We start from the raw sequence: 19,112 nt of genomic DNA, 5'->3' as shown, positions 1-19,112 counted from the left end.
ATTAAAACCAGGGGAAAGAAAAGGGCTTGTTTCACTGGATGAAATGAAGACAAGGACCAGAAACCCTACGGGCCTATGCATGCCAGGTCCTCCACGCATCCTCCCTGGCCCTCAAGACAGTTTAAAAATTACTGATAGATCCTGGCTTTAGTTCCTCTCAATTCTAAGTTAACAGTAAACATACCATCCATCGACTAGGCCTTCGTTGACGAACCATGTGAGCTTTCGTTTGGATAGCACTGTATTGTTGAGATTTAGTCGACTATATTCCCAAATATATGGCTTCCTTATGCCTAAAGCTTCAATAATCCAGTAGAACTGCTCATCTCTGTCGTGGTATTCTGTCGTCCTCAGGGCGTGCGTAACACCTTCAATGCTGTCAACTATGGGGCAGGCAAAGTCATATGTCGGATAAACACTAGGGAATAAAAACAATATTTTGAAAATCAACATGAAGCATTTTACTTTTTCCTGTCTTAAATTAGGCATTACAAGAGCAATGCTGATTTAATTCTTTACAAGTCGAAACTGCCTAAAAACCTACAGTTTTGATTCATACTACTCAAAGTATACTGAAACTTTGTCTTTGGAGACCATAAATCACTTACTCATTCAACTTTCAAACAAAAAAAGCAAATTTGCACTTTAATAGACACAAGAGTACATATACCAACTTACAGCAACTTTTACCATCATATTTCTGTAGTGGCCAATATATATCATGGAGGAAGCAATAAACAACATACATAATAATTTTTAGAGAATTTAGCATTTCAATATCTTAATCCCCATTCAAGTAAATCCCTAAGCTTCACACTTTTGTATTTAAAAGTATTCAAGAACAGAGTATTTCTATCTCTCATAAGTGAAAGGAAAAAATTGTCAGGTTAATTAAAATTCCACATAAGGTGGAATAAATTAAAAACAACTTCTGTGTAAAATAATGTACGCAACACTCATACGCTTACAGTTTGAATTTTTAAAAATATATATTACTGCATTATACCTTCTAATTTTAAGATAATACTTCATTAAGATATCACAGCATTACGCTTTGCAATTATTTGATATCAAAAATGTGTATCCAAATTCACTTTCCCAAATGTATCCAAAGTATTAGTTTAGTAAAACAAAGAACAACCATCTTGTTAAAAATGAAGAGCATATGTTTGCTTATGAACGGACACACATCTACACCCACAAGTTTGAAGAAAACATCAGTTAACCAGGTAATAATTTACATTCACCAGTCTCTTCCGAAGTGATTATTCAATGTATTTTTGTCCTAGGTTTCCTCAAAGTGTAAGTAAGTAAATTAACAGGGGGGAGGCATTTAAAGGGGAAAAAAAAAAAATCCACCCATCTCAAAACCCACACAGGAAAATAATTAAAACTGAAAGCAACACATGATACTTTCAAGTATTATTCATGTTTCTGTGATTTTCAATTCTATCAGTTTTATGAATTAATTTATATCCAGCAGAATCAAAGTTTGTAATAGGAAGACAGGTATCATCATCTAGAGATGAAGTACACCTACACAATACATGACCAACTTAAGGCAAGACTCAGGAACCCGTACAGATGGAAGAGACCTGAGAAACAAGCTAATAGAACTGTAACTGACAGGTGAGTCAACAGCCCAAGAGTCAACATGCCTTGCTGAGGGCCAGGTAACAGGCTGATGAACAAAGATCCAAGTCTCTTGAGAAGTCTGCATTTACTGTTTACAGAGAACATTAGAGCAAAATCATAATAGGCTGCACAGTATGGTTAAAAAAAAATATACTTACTTGTATTTATTTCCAGTTCTTGGGTGTGGTTGAATTTTACAGCGATAAAGTGTTGGGTCCCTCATGCATCCATTATTACTACTCATGTCAATTTTTGCTCGCAAACAACAGGACTGACCGAACTGGCTCCCTTTTTTCATTTCTTCCCACATTTGTAGATTCTTCTCAATAGCTATAAAACGATAGTTACATTTAGTTCAACTATCTAACATACTACTAACTGGTAGAATTCAAATCATTTTAAAAGTCCTGTAATTAGATTCACATGTTTCATGTTCTCATTTTACAGCAGGAGTACACTGTTAGTTTAAAAAAGTACTATCACAGTTCCAGCATCACTTACTGAGAGAAAATGTGCCAACACTGAGGAAACATGCCCTATAATATGTTTTAGAAGAACTAAAGCCAACACATCCCTCTAATGTAGCCCACTGACAAGTTAAGAAGAAATGAGAGGCCTAAGGTTTTCTCTCATCATTTTTTCCCTCTTTCTCATCATGGCACGATGGGGTGCTCCCTCCCCTCAATTTTCACAATGTGCTTGTGAAGCAGAAGCATGCTGTTCCTTTGACACCTTACGCCAAGGGGACAGACCAGTATGGCCTGGCCCATAGGGCCCACAGGCATCGATGCTGCAGCCTGTGCTAGTCTGAGAACATGGCTCAGTCTGAAAACCTGAGCCCCGGGGCTCCCTGAAGCCCCTTCAGTCCTTCCAGTAGAAAGGAGGATATTCTTGGATGGAGCAAAAGAGAGATGACACTAAAAAGAGAGTGACACAAGTTCAATTTCAGAAAGAGAGAATTCTATATCCCAAGTCAATATGGGCCTACCTACATCAGGATGTTGAGAACCTGCCCCAGGGGCTAAGAACTGCTAAATAGCAGTTCTCTGTAGAAACTACTGAAGACAGGACAGACATTTTCTACCCTCAGAGAATTATGTGAATCTAACACTCCAGTTGTTAACGACTATTGAGACTTTACCAAAGAGGGGAAAGGACTCAGTAATAATTTAAATGTATTATACTTTCCAAACATGACACTGAAGACTAAAGCAGTAGTGTGGCATTCTGGCACAGTATTGTAGAGAAAAAGTCCAATTTGGAATGCTTTTTTTGTGAAGTTATATTTCAGAGATGCAGGGTAGCACCAAGCTTGCAGATTATATTCACATGTACTCACTTGATAAAAGGAAGACTGGGGTATTCATAAGAGTATCATCAAACATTTCAGAAAAGATAAGGATTTAAATTGAGAGAACTACAAAATGGAGCAGAAGGAATCATTCAAATGGAATGAATGCGATGCAAAGACCACGTGGTAACTGATGCCAAGGGACACAAGTCACATGCAGTTGTGATGCTCACAAGGCAATAATGTGAAGATGATAGAGAAATAGGATTTCTAAGAGATGAATTAATACATAAAATCATATTCCCAAACGTGTGTCAGTTATCTTTATATATAAGAAATCATGTTGACCAAAGAAACAGAACACAAGCAGAATATATCAAACACAAAATGTGCCTTACAGTTTTTTCTGTGTTTCGATTCTGCCCTCTGCTCACGTTCTGCTTTCATCTGCTCAGCAGGCGTATCATCCACATATGCCTTCCCTTCCTGAATTAGCTTCTCTGCATATTTCATTATAGTTTCAAAATGATCCGAGGTGTAAGTAAATTGATCTGGTTTGATATGCAACATTGCAACATCTTCCAAGATAACCTGCAATAAGAACGCAGAATAACTATCTGCTTATCTTTTGCATTTTCTTGTGTATTTTCAATCCTTGATACTGTATTTGGGCAAGTGTAATAAAACACCATCAGTCTTATATAGCCTGAAATGATTCTGGAAGTTGTAGTATATTAGAGCAGGAAAAAAAGTATTACACTAGCCTCAAATTTATATCTCTGCTGGAGCTTTCCATTTACTCTGGAAAAGCTGGTCATCACCAGTCATTCTAACAATGATTTGCTCTCTCTCTGAATATATTGCAGTGCTTCTGAATAAAGAGGATAAGAGGCTAGGAAACCATATTTTTCATTACCTACTTAGTGTTTATTTTATTCATCAACTTAAAATTATATGACAAAAAGGAAACCTGCCCTCTAGTGAGCAATTAAGAAATTGGCATTTTTATAGGAAAATACGGCACTTAGAATTCTACAGCAACTGAGGAAGAAAAAAATAAACTAAAAGCTTTTTGGTACAATTATTTCTTGGCTTAGGTCTCAGACACAGAATATATCAGCATGGGGGCAAAAATCAGCTTATGAGAACAACTTCAATTTATTTTTATACCATGAAGGTATCAGATCATCTTCTAATTTCAATAAATTTTTCTGACAAAGGGTCATCACTACACCTTTTAATTACCTTCTCAAAATCTTCCTTTTCTTTTTCAGGATTTGTGTCATCAAATCTCATGATCAGTTTCCCTTTAAAGTTAACCTGGTAGTGCTGGTTCAGAAGAGCAGCTTTTGCATGCCCAATGTGTAAGTAACTAAAACAAAAACATTTCACAGAAAAACTCATTAACAGGCTTTAACTAAATACTTAAACTTAACCTTTTTGAGGAGCTGAGAACTAAACAAGAATCCTTGGTACTCCAAATCATATTTTATTTTCTAGCATGTATGGTGACAGAAAATCTGACCCAGACAGGAAGAAAAAAAAGACAACAGTATTTATAAAACAATCACAAGAAAGCATTTCAGGGGTAAAGTCTTGCAAAGGGATGTCATTACCAACATTATAACCTAGTGAAGGATCTTCCTCTTTTTTTTACAAAGGTCATTTAGAGGAAAACTGCTCCCAAACTGTTTCTAATGCTGCCCTGCTATGTATGTTTAACTAGGCCTGGGCACCCACCCAATGCCTGCTAGAGAGAAGCACCTCTGAAAGTGCCACTGTCACTAAGATGACTAAATGAAAGAGAAGCCACTTTGCTTCCTTCTCTAGGCTTCAGTTCCCTCAGATGCCATAAGAAGTCTATTTCAAGAGAAGGTCTCATTCAGCCCCAGCCCTGCACAAATCACAAACTATGAAAACACTATTCTAAGGACAGTTGACAATTAAAAGGAATAAAATAAATCAGAGGCATTATTGATAATATTACAAATCAACATCCTCCTCAACCAATATACTAAAGTGCCATTGCTGAAAATACACTTTATTAGGCAGCAGACAAAGTACTGAACCCAGGAAGTTTAAATGATCTGCTCTCACTACTTTTTACTTGTTTCAACTAATATATGGTAGCTGCAGTCAAACTATTCTCTGTTCTACAGTCACCTAGCTTCATGCACACCTGTGATCTCTGTTGATATAAATAAAGGAAGGAAAAGTCCAACTCCTTTGTGCCTTCAAATTATCCTTTTCAGTTGGTTCATTTTTAGAAATTAATGCAACATTCTAGATCAATGATTCAATTTTAAAGAGATTATATGCACAGGTTAGTGCAAATAAATACAATACAATATTTAGGTTTATTCAAAACTTCCTGCATAAAATAAAGGGCTGCAATCCCAGATGAGATCCTAGAACAGGAAAAGGACATGAGAAAAACTTAATGAAACCAAAAACATATAGCGTTTAGGTAATAATATTTCAATATTGTTTCACTAACTGTGACAAAGGTAGCATTATAATGTAAGATGTTAATTTGGGAAAACTGGGTACAGGGTGTATGGGAACTCCTTTTACTGTTTTTAGCAACACTCCTGTCAACCTAAAACTAGTCTAAAATAAAAAACTACTGAAAATAAAGGACTGTGATAAACATAGAGTGTATGCAATTTTCAATTAAAGTGTTCGGTGCAGTAACATGCTCTACCCACTATTAATGAGAAAAAAAGAAAAGAAACAAACAAACGATGACTACCTCCTGTTTGACAGTGTACTTTATACACACCGCAACTAATTTAAGGAGGGTGATGAAATTAAGTCATTTTCTTGTTGCTAAAGGCATTATTTCTGAATATGAAGTGATGTATGTTGTTCTAACAGTTCTAAATGACAAGGAAGCTAAAAGGAGTTTAATAAAGTATTTGCAAGATAACCTAACTTATCAGCTCAAGAGACAACTTATGTCAAAACAGCTAAAGAAAACAAGGTATGTGCTATGTTAGTACTGATGCTGAATTGAGCTTCTCCCATACTTAACAGACGCAGGCAGGATAACTTTTAATTATGCGAACCCTAGAGCCAAACAACATAGGTTTGAGTTTGGCAAGTAGCTAAAATATGAATCAGTTTCCAAAACCATATGTAAAATAAAGACAACAGAGCCTTCCTGAATGGGCTTGTAGGATTCTGGGTTACTGTGTGTAAAGCACTTGGTAGTACCTGCACATCACAGGTTGATATACATGTTAACTAAGAATAAAAGACAAAGCACAACAGTTCTGGTCTTCCATGAGAGATTAAAAAAAAAAAAATGATTAAAAAAATTAAAGAACATCTCAGCAGTATAAGGGAATCTGATCAAAATTATGACTATTTTAAAGACCTAGCATTGATTCATATTCCAAATTCTAGAACTTATTTGGTCAAGAGCATAGTCTCTGAAATTGACATAATTTAGAACAGATAAACATATTTTGTACTGTAAATAATAAGAACAAGGAGTTTACTATTCCAAGTGATAGTGACAGAAAATATAAAAAGATTTGAAAAGGAGAAATGTTCAAATGGCATAGCTATAGTCAATGCAAAACAAAACCCAAAATAACAACTTTTATCACCTTTTTAGTCACCACCCAATAAGACTATCATGACCTATCATATCAGGTGCAACAGCAGGGAGGGCAAGATGGGGATTAAACCATGTAGGACTTATGACTGATTGCACTCAGTCAACTACCACTCATTCATTGATTCAGTCTGAAATTTCCAGAATCAGTATTCCTCGGTCATCTCCTATCTATCCTTTATTTCATTGCCTAAATCTGCGAACTTAGAAGAATGAAAGTGTGGCATTCTAAAATTGATTTTGCTGTTACTGACACTTAAGAAATTATCTGTGAAGAACTATTAAATACACAACTAAAAAATAAGCTTCTTTGACCTGCCATTTTTTTATTGTCTACATATTCTATGTACCATAGACAGGTAGAATTTGACTAGAAAAACAAGAAAGTCTGAAATTGAGCAAAATCCAGAAAAAATAAACTTCTATCTTATAAAATATGACCCAACATGTACCTAAAGCAAAGTTCCTGAGTGAAGTTGACTGCTTTACTGAGGGCATTTTGCTTGTCCAGGGCACAGCAGAGGGGGCACTGTGAGAGGTCCCACCTACCATCAACCCTAGGAGACTGGGCAAAGCCTGAGGAGCCCCAGGCTTGTAGCCCCCAGCCAGGACAGTCTCTTCCCTAATAAGCTATTCAAGTATCACTATCTTCCAGTAATAATGATGCAGGAGTGAATGGGTTAGGAAACAACTAAATAGAAACAGGCTCTTCCGAACCTGGGGAAAAATAAGACTTTAAGATAATTCTACCTGACTTCTACAGCTCAATGAAAGGATATAAAAGGATGCTCAGGGTACAAATACAAATCCCTATTAAATGAAAGACTAAAAATCTCCAAAGGTAAATAAAAACTAAGTCTTTTTATTGATGGATCATTTTTCTATTTATAATTAAAATTCTGTCCAGAGTAAAATCAAAAGGTTGATTCTCTCCTAATGCTTTAATAAACTAAAACCACAAATTTAACAAACTAACATTAACTTTTGATAGTTAAGAAACTATTAAGCTGTTTAGAATTTTAACTCCCACAATTAAAACCTTATTTTCTTCTATGAACCTATTAATAGTAAACATACTTAATAAGTGTTTTAAAGCTTTCTCACCAAATATATTCAATTATAAGTTATATTTCCTTACCCACTAGCTTCCGGAGGAAATCTGACGGTAACTTTTCCCATTTCAGCACCTGGAAGTTCAACAAATTTCCCAACATCTTGCTTTTTCTCAGGTGCCTTAGAAGCAGAATGACAACAAAAGAAGTTATGTGATTAAATATTTATGAAGATGGTCATTCAACAAATACTTACTCAGCACCCACTAAGGGAAAAAATGATGACTAGAACATCATCGCCATATGTCAAGATCACTCAAAATCTTGTGAAGATTTCAGTAAAACCACATACAAGTAAGAGAGATATGCCTGTCTAAATATATATACATGTGCAGTTGGGACCATCAGTTGAGCTTAATCAGTGACATGCAAGGTCATCAGGTAAAGTTGAAAAGGAGCTAAGAGTCAAGCAGGACCTTGGAAAGCTAAGCAGAAAGGTGCAAGATGGAGGGTGCATAAGGGCATTTGTCCTACTGAAAGGAATCCAGCAGAGTTAAGACTCAAAGATGAGGCAGAACGGTGAAAACTGCATGTCAGCCGGGTGGCAAGGAAGCGGAAACAGCTGAGTAGGTAGAAAACATGAAGGCCTTTATTATAAGCTCGGCTTTTGTGTCTTAGGTACTGGGAAGTTCTGTTTGTAATGGTTAATGGGGCTCTCTATTTGTATTTTCTAAAATGATACCCAGGATAATGCAGAGACTTAAGTAGAAAAAAGAGAAACCAAAGAAAGGAAGCTTGGCCATGAAATTGTGGAATTAAACCAAGCAGAGAGCAAACGAATCTATAAACAAGGAAAACAATAATAGAACTTGTTTAGATGTGAAAAATGGTAAAGGACGAGTGAAGATTTTTAGCCAAACAAATGAACAGACTGTGATATCTTTATCCAAGCTGATGGTTTTCAAATTTTACCATACTGAAAAACCTTTAAATCAATAATTCACTGCAAATGCTTTATATATAAAACGGATCAAAGCAGAAAGACTCTGGCTGGGAAGGAAGGCCTTTTCTGCAGTCCTCTATGTCATATCCTCCTACAGAATCGACAGAAGGCTCTGCAGAAGCCCAGGATTCAATGGTCAAAGGCTAAGAAACCAGAGAACAGGACTTTGAGAAGAAAGGATTGCAGAGCTATAAATTAATGAGATCTTAGTTACTCGGAGTTCAGGTTTCCTAAGAGATACACACTAGATGATAATAATCTTTTAACACATAAACAAGAAGACTGAGGCTTTCTGCAGTTAAACAGCTGAAGGCCAGTCAAGTCTTAAACAATAGGAGAGTCTTCAATGAAGATCCTTTTTATTTCATGAAAAGAAAAATTATGAGTAGGGGGAATTTTTTTTAAGATCTAGGGGCTCAGACAAACTGAGATGTGAGCATGAGAGAAAAAGTAAAAAGGCATACCACTTTAGCTCTGGTCGTTGGAACATTCCACTTGGTACCTACTGACCGGAAGGCCTGCTGGGCTTCCAGAAAGCCAAACCAGCGCTTCACGTGCACTGGAGCACCATTCTGTTGCAGCTGTTCCTGCCATGCAGCACTTCCTATTAGCAAACACAATTTTAAGACCATTCCATAAGTCTGCAATTTCAAAAGCAAAGTTCTGGTTCTAGCTAGTTTAAGTAAATGAGATATATTAAAACTGTGCCTATATAATGAATTTTTTTAAAACGGGTACACATTGAAATGTTTAAAACCTTGAGATATTTTACAAAATTCACCAAAGCAATTCTCAGTTCAATTCACTGAGTTGAACACTTAATCCTGTTGTCAGTACTGCCACACACCCACTCAAAGGCCAACACTATATTTCATGATTAAGGAAAAGCTTTAAGTAGTCAACTAGAAAACAAAATAAAAATCAAGATCAGGAAGGAGATGTAAAATGAACAAACAAATCAAAAACAAAGTTTGATGCTATAAGAACAAAAAGACGAGGAAGGGAGGGAAGGAGTTTGGAGAAGAAAGAGGTGGGGCAGGTAAATTAGGAAAAAGGGGTCTACTGTATAGTGAAGCATGCAACTAGACTTTTGGTGGGGAACATAATGTAGTGTATACAGATGCTGACTTAAAATGCTGTACACCTAACACCTACATGCTATGTGCTATAAACCAATGTTACTGCAATTTAAAAAAAGGTTCATTTTTTCAGATGTAATATCAAAACTCAGTACTGAAAGTTTATGTATCCCTTTAATATCAAAATGCTAAATGCTATCTTCCTTTCATGAACATTGAATCAAAAATCAAACAAACAAAAATGTCATAAATGAACCTATATATGAAAAAATCTAATTAGAAAGATCATCATTTTATGTTGCTTACTAATAATTTGGAGAAAAGTATAAGCCCCAAGAAGTATACATAGGAAAACCCCATGTAATCTAAATTTAAAGAATGGTAACAAATTTTGGCATATTTCGGTGTGGGGAGTATAAAGGTTTGTTGTTGATTTTTAAAGGAAACAAATTAGCAAAATCGAAGTCCCTTTGTACCTGTCAACAATCCCATATCCTTAAGTGCTGCAAACTCATTTTTAAAAAAAATTTATTTTTATTTATTTATGCATTCAAGAACTGGGGTGTAGGTCAGAGGTGCAGGGGGTAAGAGTATGCCCCAGAGACAGAATGGAGAGCAGAATAGGCAGATCTACTGAATTACACTGATGAGGGGAGCAGCCGGCAAGACAGGAGAGGTCTGCTGTGCCATGTGGGTAGCTCCCTGGCCAGGGATTGATGTCATAGTGACAGCGCTAAGACTTTAACCCCTGTGCCACCAGGGAGGCCCCACAGGCTGCAAACTCTTAATAGAAAATGAAAAAAATGATCTCCCAAAGGAACAAGTCCCCACTTACACACCTACTGAGCTATCAGGAAGGCAGAGAAAACAGTGCTGAGAGTAAGGTAATGGCTGAGAGACGAGAGGGATTGACATAAGTGACTTGTTCATGATAAGAACTTTTTTGGTAAGAATAAGGCCAGGTGTAAAGGCAGAAGGATGCTGAGAGAAATAGTGACAACAGAGGACAGGAGAGTCCTGTGGCTTGATAGGAACAAAATAACCAGGACTGTCATTTCTTCTCAGGAAAGTCTAAAGTGACCACCTATAGATACAAATATATAGATGGAGATAGGGCTGCACACTAGTATATGTGGAAATATGTGTTCTTCTTACCCAGTAAAATATTAAATAATTAAAACAAAATTTTTAAAGAATTATTGATACCTTTTAGGGTGGCCCAAACACAAAAATCTGCTAAGCTCAAGGAATTTCCAACTAAGTAGGTCCTCAGAGATAGGCAGAGATTGAGCTCGTTGATTGCGGAGGCAAACAGATTACATGAAGACAATTTTGTAGCACTAAACTCCAACCAGTGATCAATCTGTCAAGGTAAAAGAGAGAAGAGAAATGCACCCCCAGGTTTAGATTTAAACAAGCAAACAAAAGATCTCATTTAGAACCATGACTTTCTTATCTCAAATTATGGCGTTTCCCTTTATATTTGTGATTGCCTAATATGTAAACTAGTACTTAAGTAAACACATTTTGCTTTTTCTATTTTCTAGTGTTTGGTGTATTAGATAGGGGCAAGAAAGGTCACTTAAGGGGAAGAACAAAAATATTTGAGGACTGGCATCAGGAAATAACAAAAAGAACAAATGCAACAGGTGGTAGTGAGGCCAAATAGATTCATCCCGTTGCAAATTTAAAAGTCAGTATGTAGAAACTATTCTTAGTATTTGAATTTTCTAAGATTAGGAAAGTTAGAGCTGAATACAAACAGCAACCACCACCGTCCCCCATCCCCGGCACATAAAGAAAAGTACTGCTTATTTGTTATTCCTTTAATTAATTAAATAAGGAAAATGGAATCCAAACTATGTCATGACATCAGACAAACCTCTTCTCTTTTCTAGGCCTGATGCTTGCTGTGTAAGGTAAGGGAGTTGACTAAGGGCCTCCCCGGTGGCACAGCAGGTTGAGCACAGTGCTGTGAAGCTGTTTGCAGCCCTACAGCGCCGGTTCAATTCCTGGCCAGCCAGGGAGATTCCCACATGGTGCGCCCGCTGCTCCCCTCAGTAATGTACTTTGGTCCATCTGCCTGTTCTGCTCCCGACTCTGTCCCTGGTGAATTCTCTCACCCTCCCGTGCCTCTGAACTGTACCTCAGTGCTTGTATAAATAAATCAATCTTAAAAAAAAAAAAAGGGGGGAGTTGCCTAAGATACTATATACAGTCAGCTATCAAACCTAGGAAGATAGCATGAATAACCCCAACAGGGCAGCTGGTATGTGATTGAAAGTTCAAGTTTAAAAGCTAATAGATTTTGGTTTTGAAAATAAAAGCAAGCTGAGAATTCTATAACACATCCTTAATACCCTTAAAGTGAATTATTGTGCATAAGCCAACGATAAAAAAGACGAGATTCTCAAAGGAGCAGAAGCATTGATCAAACAAAATACACACAAGAAAATGCTCACCTCGCTATGTTCCATCTGGTTGGCACCGTAGAGCCCAGCTGTTGTTGCGACTCTAGCCAAGTAGCGGAGGATGGAGTTGACATCTGTGAATGTCACATTTCTAGACCATGAGACAAAATATTACTGTTGCATTAACAAATCAGTACTAGTCATGAGACTTACAAAGAAATGTAAAAATAAATATATTTAGCATGTATTTTCTACTATATGTAAAAAAAACAGACCTAATTTGATCTTTACTTTTATCAGGTTCGAATTTGATCTGGAATTTTCAGCTAAATTCAACAATCTACTTAAGAATAGACTACATGATGTTTCATCATCTACTACTGATTTTTACATGTCTAGTCTGGGCTTAAAATAGGAAAATACAATTGGAATTCTGAGAATAAATGATTTTAAATAAATTCCAGCAAAAAACCAAGGATGTGCCATTATAAAGAGGCTAGTTTTTTCAACGTCCAGGTAAAGATGATCAATCAAACTCCATCAAAACCGTTTTGTGAAAACTCTCAGATACTAAAAGTATAATAGCAGAAATGGAAAAACAGAAAAGGAGATGGTAAAGTTGAAAAATTCTCTAGAAAGAAAAAATTTTAGTAAACAGGATTAAGGTGATACTGTAAGAAAATAAAAGAACTAATCCCAACACCCATCTAAAGAATACAAAATCACCAAAGAAAATATTTTTTAATTCCCCAAAATAGGATTTCCAAGTTTTCACACTGAAAGGAGCAACCAATTGTCCAATAGAAGAGATTTAAAAAATAGACCCAGACCAAAGTATGCTATGTTTAAGTTTCAGAAGGCTGAATGCTAAGGGAAGAGTTCTGCAGACTTCCCAAAGTCACATAGAAAAGATGAGGAATTAGAAAGTTCAGAATAAAGAGAACAAAGCAAGCAAAGTTATTCCATGGCAAGTAAAAGCAATCATGTGAAAAGCAATCAAAATATGTGGCTCACCAGTGAATAAAATTCATAAGGTCACTGCAGTGTAAACAGTGAATGGTGATTAACCAAGACAACTACACTGGGGGGAGAAGGAGATGGGCAGTGGAAGTGTGCTTGTGGGTGTATTCTGCCCCATCAGGATACACATCTTACTACCAGTTTATATGGACCTTTTAAATACATGACATAATCGGTATGCCGCTTGAGAATACTCTTGAAATCTTCCTTCAGTCTGACCCAGATTTCACTGTCTGGACAAGGATTCCTTTTTTTTTTTTTTTTTTTTTTTTTTAATTTTTATTTATTTATTTATACAAGAACCAGGGTACAGGCCAGATGCTCGGGAGGGTAAGAGGATTCACCAGAGACAGAGCGGGGAGCAGAACAGGCAGACTGACAAAAAACACTGCTGAGGGGAGCAGCGGGCGCATTTTCCACCAGGATAAATTACCATGGAATTAAAACTCTTATAAAATCTTTCTGTACATTTCTAGTTTCTTTTAAACAGATTACAAGGAGGTGACAGAGCTTGCTGACAAATTTGAGACTCTGGCTATAGTTCTTTTAGAATGAAGAAAGCCTCCCTGGTGGCACAAGGGGTTAAGATGTAACCTATGAAACTCGCCGCAGCGACTGCAGCACAAATTCGATTCCCGGCCAGGGAGCTACCCACATGGCATGGCAGACCTCTCCTGACTCACCTGTGCTCCCCTCAGTAGTGTATTTCAGTAGATCTGCCTGTTCTGCTCCCTACTCTGTCTCTGGTGAATCCTCTCACCCCCTACAACTCTGGCCTGTACCCCAGTTCTTGTATGTATAAATAAATAAATCTTTAAAAAAAAAAGAAAAAAAGAGAAGCACAGTTCTCTTAGGGACAATCTATCAACTGGAAAATACAACAAGCATTTATTTCTTTAATCCTGGGTATTTTTAAAAAGCTGTTCAGTATTGAAAACAAGATATAAAATACTTACTCAGACACACGAAGAATATTCTCTTTCCCTTCTTCAACAGAAATTCTGACACTGTCTTTCACATGTTCTACTGCCAGTAAAGCTCCTAAAAATAGTGAGATAAAAAGATTTATTTCTCTTTATAAACAACATAGTATTTAAAACTTGAATCATAAAGCAAAAAGGATGAGTCAACAAACCAATATAAAGTCCTACAAGGAGTAAACTTTTCCCAGTAGTCTAGCAGAAAGTATAGTCTTTTGGTCTTAAATAACAAATCAAAATCCACTCATAGTCCAACTGCTTTGAATATGCTAAACTTTCAATAAGGGACACTAAAATTAATCTTTTTCTCCTTCAGAGTATTAGAATAGTGCTTTGTATAAAAACTACTTTCAGCAGCATTTGCATAATTACTACATGGTATGTGCTGCGCTAATTAAAAGTTCTTACAATTTTTACTCTTTGCAATAACCATCTGCGGTAGTGCTTTTATCTCAGTTTTTAGAAGAGGATACTGAAGCCTGTAGTGATGTAACAACTAGCCCAAAGTCCTTGAATAAATACTTGGCAGTTGGGATTTGGATGCAGATCTAAGGCTGTACAGAACTCAAACTCTGAAACCGAGTAATCTTCTGCTCAATACATAATTAAGTTTACTAAGTTGATTAATGTTTTGTCCTTTAATTTGGCTAAAATGGACAACGAGGACCCAGATTTAGTTTCTAAATATCAGGCTTCACTAGAAAAAGGCAGAGGCAAAGAAGACACAAGATAAGCCTGGAAAAAATCTTACTGTACTAGGAAACAAAAAGTTTCAAAGAATAATGAGATATGCCAAAAGGAAAGAGGCCAGCTTAGAGGGGTTCTCTCTGGGTCAGCCCTAAAGTAACTGGTTAAAACTTTAGTGTATTCACATAATGGAATCTTAATGCGGAAATACAGAGAATGAACTACTGATACAAGTAACAAGAGAGATGAATCTCAAAGCATAATCTTAAATACAAAATAATTCATGTGATTCAAAGTATATGAAATTCTACAAATAGCCAAACAATAGTATAGAAAGCAGATCAGATTAGAAGCAAGAGAGGGGGGTAGGGGAATGACTGCAAAGGGGCATGATGGAAGTTTTTAAAGACAAGGAGACTGAGCTATTCTCTATCATTTTTGTGGTAGAGGCTGTACACTTAAAATTGATGAAATTAAGTTAAAACTCAATAAAACTAAAGTTTTTTTAAAAAAGATTTATTTTTATTTATTTATGCATATAAGAGCTGGGGTCTAGGCCAGGGGCGGTGCAGGGGTGGTGAGAGGATTCACCAGAGACACAGTGGGGAGCAGGACAGGCAGATCTATTGAAACTCACTGCTGAGGGGAGCAGCAGGGAGTGATAGCAGAGGTCTGCTGCACCATGCAGGTTAGCTCCCTGGCTGGGGATTGAACTCATACCACAGTGGTTGGTGATATCTTGATACTGCTGAGACTTTAACCCCTGCACCACCAGGATGGCCCAGAACTAGTTTTTAAAATAAAATAAAAATAAAAGGGACTATAGCCTATTGAGTACATTTTACTATTTTTTTTTATGGGAAGAGAAAAGTTCTCACAGAAAAACGCCAATTAATACATGTAAAAAAAATGGTAAGATAGGAAGGTAACCATTTGGCACCATATTTTTATGAGTTCGTTGACAAGTGTGGTCAGTTCATAGTTACTGGAACGTGATCACATTTCAAATATTTTAAGCAGCTATTAAATTGTACTTTATGTTTCAATGGACTCAGAGTACCACCAAAATTGAGAATACAATGAGTATGAGTCATTCTTTGAGTCTAGTGTAGTCAATTGTCTCTGAAGTTCTGGGCTTTCTGGAAGGGACCAGGAAAAAGAATAACTATAAGAAAGAAAAAAATCAAAATCAACAAACAACTATAAACCAGAGACACACTATGGGGGGAGGGCCGGGAAAGGAGGGATTGGGGTCAAAATAAGGGGGGTGAAATTGTATGGAGAATATAAAAATAAATTATTAAAAAAATATCAGATGGCAATTCAGGGAAATCCTGAATTAATTAAGACATCATTGTCTTCTTTAAACTTTCCTATCGTGGGTGGTGTTAAAAAATAAATACACCTATGTAAAATAAAATTTAATACAAGAAAAAAAAAAGAAAAGTTCTCACGATGGTATTTGACACATACTTGTTCGCAAACACGAGATCAATACACTACTTAAATCCTTCTGTGCAATTTCCCAAAGTATTCTTTTTTTAAGGGCAGAAAATCTAAGCTATCTATCCACAATGAAGTTGGCCTCGCTGAAAAAAAAAATAATCACATCGCACGGACCTAAGACAAACCAGGAAAGTGACAGGTCCGACGTTTACGCTGACGTTTTACTACATCCGTAGCGTGTGTAGTAAAGAAACCCCATCAGTCCGCACTGCACTGGGTGTTCCAGCAATTACCCTGCCACCTTTAATTGAAAAAAAGTGTAACCTCAGTAAATGCTACTACGACCGTCTACCTTGCTCCCTTTGCACGCGATGAAATATAAAGAAAAATCGAATTAAGTGGACTGATGCTCTTTTCTGAAAGAAGGGAGAAAGCGAAGTAAGATACTAGTCACGGGTGGAGGGGATGTTAAAAAAGGGAGGTTCAAAGATAATGGTATTTTCAGTTTTGTAGTGTTATTTCTACGAACTATCTTGTCGAACAGCTCTACCTGTCAGGGCACAGACGGCGAGGGGAGCGAAGCCACTGAGGTACAGTCCGGGGGAGAGGGGCAGGCCCAATCTCCCAGACGTGGCCGCCACTGCGCCAACCCGGCGCGACGCCCTTAGCCTCCCCGCACCCTCCCGGGCTGATGCAAGCGATCGACGGCCTGGGCCCCTTACCCAACGGAGGGTCCCCGGAATTCACGGTCAGACAGAGTGTCGCCATCTTCCCAGCTCAGCCGGTCTACCAGTCAGTGCGCTTGCCTGGCCGCCCCAACCACGCTAAACACGCCGAAAGCTTCAAGATGCAACGTGTAAGCGCGCCGGACAGAGCCGCAGCCGTCGCCCCGCCCCTGCGCCGTAGCCGACACCGACGCCGCGCACGGCTTGCGTCATCTCCGCGCGCTGTCGCAGTCGCCGTCGCACCCGTGGGCTGCTTGGCCTTCGACCCCGCCCCCCCGGCGGCTAGACGCGTATGGCCGACGTGGAGTTCGACGTCGCCAGGGAAAGAAGCGGCTGCGCACTAGGCTTTACGACAGTTCGTAAAGCGAGGAAGGCAAACTGTAAAATCATTACGTGAAGCCGGAAAGGAAATCTGCACGGGATCCGTGTTCCTAACCCGGAAACCGAAGTTTATGGTGGAGCGGGGGGAATCAGGAATGTTTTCTGTTTACAGGTTTGGGTTTTTTTTTCCGAAGGAGGATATATATTTGAAAGTTATTTTTATACTTGAAGGTAATGGTTAAATGGGAGGGTGTATTTATAAACGGCGTTACTAAAAGCCCCTGCCCCGTTTTGCTTGGCTTTGCTTGCTTGGACTGGATAAGGTGCTTTCACAGGATCATCTGATTCCTCCTCTTAAACCTCTTTGACTTGTGAGCAGGCATACTCCAGAGGACTAGGGAACTGACTGTAAAACATCTGGGTGAAAAACAAACGGGTCCAAAATAGATTCACCCAAGCGCCACCCAAAAGTGGAACTTTAAACCAATCAACCTGGCATTTCTTGGTCAGCTCCAGTGAGGAAATCTGCATGATAAGATACCCACCTCCTCCATTCCCAAAGGGACTGTGGTTTTGCCTTAAATAACCGTTCTTGTCCCACCCACTTTTCTGACTATAAAACAACTTCCATTTTACACAACTCCTGCACCTTTCCACTTGTTAAATGGGATGCTGTCCGATTCAGAAGACATTTAATAAAAGTCACAGTTCAAAACTTACCCAGATGAATTTTGTTTTTTAACAATCCCAATCATCTCTCAACATAATCACTGCCCCCATTTTCTTTTTTTTTTATATATTTCTTTTCACTTTTATTTTTTTTTAAATAATAAATTTTATTTTTATATTCCCCATACAATTGCAGCCCCCCCATTCTGACCCCAATCCCTCCCCTCCCGCCCCCCGCCCCCCAAAAAGTGTCTCTGGTTCATAGTTTTTTGTTGATTTTGATTTTCACTTTCTTATAGTTATTCATTTTCCTGGTCCCTTATTTAAGTTTTCTAGATTCCTGCTATGAGTGAGACCATCCGGTGTTTTTCTTTTTCTTTTTGGCTTATTTCGCTGAGCATGATCCCTTCCAGCGCCATCCATGTTGCTGCAAATTGCATGTGTTTATCTTTTTTGAATGCTGAGTAATATTCCATGGTATATATGTACCACATCTTCTTGATCCAGTCATCTATTTTTGGGCATTTGGGTTGTTTCCAAAGCTTAGCTATTGTAAACAGTGCTGCTATAAACATAGGGGTGCAGGTGTTCTTTGGAATTGATGTTTCTGTGTCCTTTGAGTAAATACCTAGGAGTGGAATTGCTGGATCATATGAAAGCTCTATGTTTAGTAGGTCCAGAAATCTCCACACAGCTCTCCATAGTGGTTGGACCAGTTTGCACTCCCACCAACAGTGCAGGAGAGTTCCTTTTTCTCCACACCCTCGCCAACATTTGTTGTTGCTAGTTTTTTTAATATGTGCCATTCTCACTGGTGTAAGATGGTATCTCATGGTAGTTTTGATTTGCATTTCCCTGATGACAAGTGATGTTGAACATTTTTTCATATGCCTGTTGGCCATTTGCATTTCCTCTTCAGAGAAGTTTCTTTTTAGCTCTTCTGCCCATTTTTTTTTTTAATAGAGGCATGTTTTTTATTTATTTATTTATTCGTTTGTTTGTTTGTTTTGTTTATACATGCACTGGGTACAGTCAGAAGCGCGGGAGGGTGAGAGAATTCACCAGAGCCAGAGCGGGGAGCAGAGCAGGCAGAAGGACCGAAGTACACTGCTGAGGGGAGCAGCGGGCGGCAGGAGAGGTCTGCACGCCATGTGGGACCCTCCTCCAGTGG

At 38.0% G+C, this 19,112-nt stretch overlaps 1 protein-coding gene across 1 annotated transcript in view; it reads right to left on the bottom strand.

The window, feature by feature from the left end:
- Nucleotides 1-17,138, bottom strand: part of EPRS1 (glutamyl-prolyl-tRNA synthetase 1) — a 62,853-nt gene extending 45,715 nt beyond the window's left edge. The window contains exons 1-10 of the mRNA XM_037497659.2: nucleotides 16,949-17,138; nucleotides 14,070-14,154; nucleotides 12,145-12,244; nucleotides 10,889-11,045; nucleotides 9,068-9,207; nucleotides 7,687-7,781; nucleotides 4,172-4,298; nucleotides 3,325-3,517; nucleotides 1,794-1,965; nucleotides 185-418 (exon numbers count right to left, since the gene is read on the bottom strand). Coding sequence (XP_037353556.1) covers nucleotides 185-418; nucleotides 1,794-1,965; nucleotides 3,325-3,517; nucleotides 4,172-4,298; nucleotides 7,687-7,781; nucleotides 9,068-9,207; nucleotides 10,889-11,045; nucleotides 12,145-12,244; nucleotides 14,070-14,154; nucleotides 16,949-16,994 — 1,349 coding nt within the window. The 5' untranslated portion in view covers nucleotides 16,995-17,138. The remainder of the gene's footprint in view (nucleotides 1-184; nucleotides 419-1,793; nucleotides 1,966-3,324; nucleotides 3,518-4,171; nucleotides 4,299-7,686; nucleotides 7,782-9,067; nucleotides 9,208-10,888; nucleotides 11,046-12,144; nucleotides 12,245-14,069; nucleotides 14,155-16,948) is intronic.
- Nucleotides 17,139-19,112: the final 1,974 nt, after the last annotated feature.

The sequence above is a fragment of the Talpa occidentalis genome, unplaced genomic scaffold (genome assembly GCF_014898055.3).
Source record: "Talpa occidentalis isolate TD23 unplaced genomic scaffold, MPIMG_talOcc4v2.1 talOcc4.8, whole genome shotgun sequence".
NCBI classification, from domain to species: Eukaryota; Metazoa; Chordata; class Mammalia; order Eulipotyphla; family Talpidae; genus Talpa; species Talpa occidentalis.
The sequence above is the reverse complement of the archived record's forward strand: the minus strand, read 5'-3'. Positions and strand labels throughout refer to the sequence as shown.